Here is a 7,632-nt window from a genome sequence, read left to right as displayed (position 1 = left end):
TCTCTCTCAATGTCTCTCCTTCAAAGATTATCTATATTTTTGTTTTTTTTTTGTTTTTTTCCATAATAACGGAGTTCTAATGAAAATTCAAGGAAAATTGAATTTTATTGTCCCTATTGTTATCGCATCGCGTATAAACGCGATAATTTTCTATTTCGATTTGTAAAGGGATCACCCGATCACGAAAGATACGGCGCGCCGGGCGGACGATTTCCGGCTCAGCCATCTGGGACGACCGGTATCCGGCTGCATCAGCTGCTCAGCGTGCAGCTGTCGTCGTACATTAGCAGATGCAAGCAAGCTGCTCTTTGTCGTCTCGGCAAGAAACTTGCATTACCAACCAACCGAAATAACCGACAAAATTTCTTATTACTTTCCTCGACGAGCAAACGGAAAAGAAATTGGCCGAAACTGTTCCGAATTTTTGTTAAATAATTCTATGAAAAATGTCATTTGTTACGTATACCTAATGAAGTTAGATACTTGTCATAAATTTGTTATTATACCTCGTTATGGTAAAAAACTGGTGAAACTATCCAATCGTGTTACCTATCGTAAGCTAAGAAACTTCATATAGCAGTCTTTCCATTTTCTTGTTACGTAATATACGTAATAGCCTTGATACAACAATTCAACGCACTTATATTTTCGCACGAATTCGCGATAAATCTGGGTCGTCAGTAAACCACGACGGATAATACGATTTATTTTCTTATTAGTCTTATCTTCGTTAACGCATTCTCGTTAAACAACAGAGAATTTATCTCTCCATAATCTCAATTTTTCACTCGCCGGCTCACGATAAACGTAACTGTTAAAACTGTAATCACGTTACGTATTATACACGCAATATACGTAATATAGCTGTTTCTACCGAAGGTTTCCTCAAAAACTATAATCGCTTGACCTTGACTTTATTGCAAATTGACGTAAAATCTATCGTGAAACGATAAAGTGATTTTTCGTTATTCTTTACGACTGCGAATTTCGAAACGCCTTTTGCAAATAATTGACACCGCGATACAAGAACGTACGTATATCTCTCGTCGCCGCCAGAAAGTTCGTTTCTTTCGCTTACTCGCTTCTTCTTGTCGTCTCTTCTATCTTTTTCGATGGAAATCTTCCCTACCACGCGTGTTCGTTCCAAGTTTCACGTGGGCCCAAGGTCAGGTGAGTGTTCGTGGGAATGCCTCGACCAGGCATTAAATATACATGCTTATTATACTACACAAATATGAGTAGCTAGATTTCTCGTGTCCGCTACGAGCGGTCTGGAAAAAAATTAATTTGAAAGATTCACACTCGGTCTTCAAATAATTAAATCCGTTTTGTATATATCCTAAGAGCAATTAAATACGATACATAAAGTAGGGGGTCATCTAATAATAGTTAAATATGTGTATATATATATATATATATATATAATGTATAAAAAATTGAAAGAAAGAAATAATTTGAGAAATTATATTGATACGGTTTCAAGTGGAATAAAAATTTACGTAATCGAAAGAGTACCGATCTTGCTGGCTCATCAATGTTCTCCGCAGATTGAAAATCACACGCAAATGTGTAATCGCTGAATATACTGAGGAAAACGACGTCCTAACGATGCAGTTTCTAATCACTTAAAAATTCGGATGATGTCACTCTAAGGTCGGGTAACTGCATAGGTTGTGAAAACGACTAATTCCGAGTTGTGCCGAGGATCAGCGTAAAATGATCATTGTCGAAGGTGCTCACAACGTCACCTACAATATATACAGTAGTATCAAATTTCATGAAAGGCACGTAACGCCGATTAGAGCCAAGGCGGGATAGCTGGCTCACACTCGCTCGCGCAAGCCTCGTTTTATATTCTTACCCACCGAGAAGCTCTCACGTTGCTCCAGCTTCAATTTCCCCCATAGCAACAGGGGAACAACCGGATACGTCCCGAAATTTCCTTCGTTATTTAACCGCCGAGCCACGACTTCCGCGAATGAAATCAGACTATAAAATAGCGAGTTATGTTTCATACGTGTTTCCGCATCAAAATAAGTATGTCATATATCGCGTAGTTTCATATAAAAAAACAATCGCGTGTCGAAATTCCTATCGTTGAATGTATCACGCAATGAATTATTCAACTTGGAAAAATTCATGAACGTGAACGAAACGAACTGATTTCAAAGAGAGACTATCGAGAGAGACATCCTACTCAATCCTCATACCCATTGATCTTTACACCTACACGTTTCCAATTATCGATGATGCGCGATTCCGTTTATAATTATATATTACTATTTTTAATTATTCTTACTGACTTCAGTTATCAATAGCACGGTGCTTGATTAATAAAAACATCTCGTTGTATCTGAAAGAAGATCGACAAGCTTAAAATATAATCGATAGTCCACGCTTTAGACTTCGTTCAACAAGGTACAATATAGGTAAAAGATTCTATGATCTCTCGATTCCCGTAAGCGCCACCTATCTTGATTATCTCTTTCTGTAGCTGTTTCATCAACGTTGAGTATACTTTATTTACGTAAAAATAGTACTAGAAAATTCTTCGCGATGTTACTTCTATCTATAATTTACTGTAAATACTGTTATATGAAACCGCGTGTAACTATCATCGCCCACGGATAAAGTACAACTAACTGTAATCGTTCTTCGTACATTTTTTACGCGCGAAATTGACACGAGATATTGAGGTCTCGTGTTCTCCCTGCGGGCTGTCCTCGCGATGTCGTAACTCCTTTCGGAGGAGAGAGAGGCCGTAGAGTCGCGCATTGCGAGGCTAACGAAGACGAGACGGCAGAACGAATATCGCGAAACCAATTATGGAAAACGGATTATTGTACGACGGGGAAAAAAAGGCGCGCGCGAACGCACGTGCGGCTCGTCTTACGTCAAGTCTCACTTGTCGCGACACTACGCTAAGAAAGGAAAAAAGATAAAAAGACAAACAGAAAGAACTTAAGAATTCTTAACAGAAAGCTCTACATGCTCCGATAGAAAATAAAAAGCTCTTTCAGAGACCGTGCTACACTTGAACGCACCGGAATCTAGGTTGAACCACGTTATCAACAACGAAAGAAAAAGAAGCTCCGCCCCGCCTGCGCAATAGGCACGTATAATTACGCGCGCGTGTCAACACACGTCATCGAAACTTTTATCAACGTACTCGCGCTGGTGAACGAGCCATTGTCGGTTTGTCACATTAGAAAAAGATATCATCGTTTCTATCTTAAAAATTTTCCATATTCTCGAGCCCATTCAAACGCGAGTACGCGCGTTTCTATTTTACATGGCCATAAATTTGTTTAAAATTTGCATTTTATCAGCGATGCAAATAACTCGGATTCTAATGATTTGGAGCAAATTATGCGAGTGTCTATTGTTACGGGGGGCAGGAGGCAGATGAAACATGAAGCCACTGAGCCTACCTTGTGAGTCGCGATGAGCCTGTGCGGCCTCCTGAGCTGCGAGAAAAACCTCATCTCCCGTTCCGGGAGTTGCCACGGAGCCCACAACACCCCCCGCATTACTTCGGTCACCGGTAACATGCCATGAGCCCATACCTGCTAAAATAAATTATCGTCCGATAAATCTCAATGTGACGTTAAATATTTACTCTTCGCATGATACGACGTTGCGTAGCACTAGTTACAAATTTACGAGATAAGTCGTGAGTAAAGATATCGCTACAAAACCGAGAGCTACTTTGGCACATCTTAATTTAATAGTTGAATTAAAACTGTTCAATTAATATCAAGTTGCAAGTCTCAGAAAAATCCTTGTTTAAAAATTTCGAGTGATTCGCAATTAACATGTCAGATGAAAGTAATAATAAAAACGTTATTCTAGGAACGAAGAAGGTACTTTATTCATAAACTCTTTTAAAGGGGAACAAAAATATAGGGCCACATATATGTAATACCGATCAAGAAATAACGCAGCAAAACACAGGGTTTCACAATCGGGAAGTCGCACGTTTCCCTTATACAGTGGGAGTGCTTAAAATACATTTATATTATACAATATTCTTCTATATTCATAACTCGTTACAGCAAGTAATATTTGGCAAGTTACGTGAAATACCATAACACATCCGCCCCGCAGATCGTCATGCTCACATACATTCGTATACATACGTACATAAGTCACACAAATTTTAAGTAATTTGGCTTAAATAGTCTACACGTAACACATTCAAGAAATATAGATAAATAATACTGATAGATTCAGACTATTTAAAGTTCAAATAACTTTGTACATCAACTTGTCGTACTTAGAAATTGCACGTGCGTATTATAGAATTACCGTTAAATTTGACTAGACTTCAGAAGTGATTCTTGTCGGAATTTCAATTCCCCGGTAAATGTAATGTTAACATGCAAACAGAAGAATGTCTCGGCAATGTGCATGTTATAAGAATTATATTCAATCTTTAAGATTGATCTAAGAGTGAGTTTAGATCAGTCTGTTTCAAACAAACTATATATAATAATTAATATTAATGACCGTCATTGATTGGTGGCTCGACGTTAAAAGAACGGTGCATTGAATGCTACAATATTCGCGCGTGTTGCACACTAAGTCCGTCTAGGCTGGACCGGAGTGAAGATTGGACTAGAAGGTTGGTGTTTCCATCTCCTCCTGACGACGTTCAACTTTTTCAAATAGAACTGCAACGTTGAGCGATTAATGCCGTACATCTCGGATGCCTGAGTGGTGCTAACCCCCTGTTGCAATATTGCCTCCAGGGACATTTTAACCGAGTCTAAGCTATACTTTCTGCCCTGCTTGTTCGCCAGTGATTTAAGCAACGCGGCTACGTCAGCGTCCGGGCGCGGCCGTCTCATGTTTGGCACTTTATTACATTCGAGGAAATGGGAAGCCCATGGGGCACCACCGCCACCATTACGATCACCATCGTCACCAATACCGAAATTCCCTCTCGACCGAGACCGCGCTCCCGCCCCCCCACCTGCAACGAGGAAACCCAAGCTAGTGTCGGCCAATTTATTACACGTCCCGTTTTAACAGATAACAAACAAAACAACGAAACGACTTCGCGACACCAAAACTATTAATTCGTTCAACGTACACAAGCCCTTCCTAATTGCGATCAAGAGAGAAACAACTGATTATCGCGCAATAACTGATTATCCAGCAATACCGAGATTTCCGTTCAAGAATCACTATCCAATCGTACAAGACGTCAAGCTCTGCTTCGATCCAAATAAACTTTTTGGATCGAAGATTCGCTAATGTCGTTGACTCTTTCTCAGAGCATATAATTTTATACAAAACGCAATTACTCGCTACGTATACTCTTCATATTTTTACATGCGCAACGCTACTTAGCGGTGCGCAAGTTTAAATGCATATATTACAATTCACATTGCCTCTAAGTGAGAAAAAAAACCCTGCGTTTCGCTACGATAAAAAAAAAAACAAATTATAAATAACGAATACATTATTTGAAACTTACCGGGGTGTTGGGCGGGGTCATGGGACGGTCCAGCTCGATTGTTGTCCTGTTCTATGTCATTAAGATCATTCATATCTTCGTCCAGCGTTAGGTCTTCGACACCCTCCTCAGCGTCATCTAGGTATTCAGACTTTGGCTCGATGAGATTATCATTTGGCTCGGGTTTTTCGAGTGGCAGCTATAGAATATTAAAAACGCATTAGAAACCTTAAAAGAATCTCCATGAAACAAAACATAATTCGCAAAAGAGAAAATTGTCTCGAACCGTTTCCACACTGCAGCGGTAAGGAAAAGGTAAAACCAAAGCAGTAGAATAGAGAACGATTTTTCTTTACCAACGAAGCGAAAGAAACAGCGCTTTTAACGACAGCCTCTATTAGAGCGTTGGCAGACGCAAAAAAAAAAAAGAAACAGCGAACGGAAAAATTCGTCGAACAATTTTACCTGTAACATCTCATCGGCAGGTTTCGTCAATTGCGTCATTAAAGCTGACCTGCCGAGAGAATCTGTTGGGTCTGCGTGTACTTTTTCGTCTGCCACTGGCGCGATACCAAGCGCCGGTACACCCATTTGCTGAGGCATGTCGCTGGAATTCGATGCATCCTGATTTTCTATCGTACTATCTTCGGTTAAACTTCTTCTTCGAAACCTTTTTCTTTTTCTTGATGTTGGACTTTGTGAACCTTCCCTGTAGGAGCAAAAAGAACGTAAAAATTAGCAATATTTTTTAAACAAATAGATTACATTCACATCTAAATTACAACATAATGAAATTGTTCTCCCTCGAAGACTCACCTCGAGGACAGCCCTTTCGACACCTGAGGACTAGCCGAATCCTCTGGTATATCCCCCACGGAACTTTGCGCCAAACTCTGCCTAGGAACTTTGTTCTTTTCTATCGTCAGACCGGAAGACGCGTGTGGAATGTCTAACGATGGTGCTGTTGGTTGTGAGACGGTTTTCTGTGGCCTGGACTCCGTCTTACTACTGCCAGCAGTTTTACTTTCCGAAAGGCCCTTAATTTGCAGAGACTCGGCGGCTTTGAGGAGTGCTGCCAGTTGGTCTTGGGAAATATTTACTTCCCCTCTGTACATATAGTCCATCATTGCCTTAAGTTCTTTGAATTTTACATCTTTGAGTATGAACACTGGATGCTTGTCATAGTGTTCGCTGAGGAGGCACTGTAACACAAAAATACATCTTTTTCAGACAAACAAGTACAATAGTAGAGTTACAAATATATAATAATTTATTTTTCTAATTTATATTTAATGTAATGTTATATTGAACATTTGCTTTCTACAAGTTTAAACATTATTCGTAGATTATATGGCATAAGCACAAGTATTTATTTAGTAGCATTAAAATATTGATCTCTCATATCTATCTCATATATATCCTGTATTACAGCTAAGAATGCAAAGTGCTGTATCTGGGACGAGCTAACATCTACAGACATACAATTCGAGCATATTATTAATTTTCATAGAGCAGCATTCAATTATTGCAACAGCCGCTCTTGCATCCCCACCCATATTAAGGTAAAATCCCAGGGCAAGTGCCCTGGAAATCAGCCATCTTGCTTTCCTTGTATTGATCAAGAGGACCTAGGAGGGGGCTTCAGGCTTTTGCTCCCCACTCTCTCCCACTTCACCTCCTACATTTCTGCCCAGGCAACGTTCAACAAGCACGGCCATCTTGTTTCAACTTGAGATCCCCCTTCCTCCCATCCCCCCCTTGCTTCTCAACAATCTATCTCACTCCCTCCCAACATGTTTCGTATTGATCTAACCAGACTGAGCCAAATGAACAAAGAAATAAAAGGGGGGAAAGCTTCACCCGGCACACAATTATTAATGTTTTGTTATGTTCATAATTGTTCCTTTGAATCAAAATTCTTTCAATTGTAATTCGCATTTTTCACTAATAATTTAAAATCATTAATAAAATTGTTTCAACGTTGTTACATTATCGCAATCATATCTCCACTTTTAAATATGAACAATAAGCTATAAATTTATTACAATAATGTAAAAGAGAAAAGAATCTTGCTCGATTATATCAATTTCAAGAAAATATTAAGGAAATAGAAAAGACCTAAAAGATCTAGTATCTTGGGAAAAAGAGAATCGCCTAGGAATATATATATA

At 39.4% G+C, this 7,632-nt stretch overlaps 1 protein-coding gene across 20 annotated transcripts in view; it reads right to left on the bottom strand.

The window, feature by feature from the left end:
* Positions 1-7,632, bottom strand: part of LOC108754628 (longitudinals lacking protein) — a 226,807-nt gene that overhangs the window by 211,463 nt on the left and 7,712 nt on the right. For 19 of the 20 annotated variants that reach the window (XR_001939722.1, XM_018497066.1, XM_018497065.1 and 16 more), the window contains exons 3-6: positions 6,278-6,663; positions 5,927-6,170; positions 5,483-5,660; positions 3,432-3,569 (exon numbers count right to left, since the gene is read on the bottom strand). Coding sequence is in view for 19 of the 20 variants with exons in the window: in XM_018497066.1 (XP_018352568.1) it covers positions 3,432-3,569; positions 5,483-5,660; positions 5,927-6,170; positions 6,278-6,663 (946 nt within the window). In the remaining variant the exon portion in view is untranslated. The remainder of the gene's footprint in view (positions 1-3,431; positions 3,570-5,482; positions 5,661-5,926; positions 6,171-6,277; positions 6,664-7,632) is intronic. The other variant, XM_018497069.1, reaches the window with a different exon arrangement.

The sequence above is a fragment of the Trachymyrmex septentrionalis genome, unplaced genomic scaffold (assembly GCF_001594115.1).
Source record: "Trachymyrmex septentrionalis isolate Tsep2-gDNA-1 unplaced genomic scaffold, Tsep1.0 scaffold80, whole genome shotgun sequence".
Classification (NCBI taxonomy): domain Eukaryota; kingdom Metazoa; phylum Arthropoda; class Insecta; order Hymenoptera; family Formicidae; genus Trachymyrmex; species Trachymyrmex septentrionalis.
The sequence above is the reverse complement of the archived record's forward strand: the minus strand, read 5'-3'. Positions and strand labels throughout refer to the sequence as shown.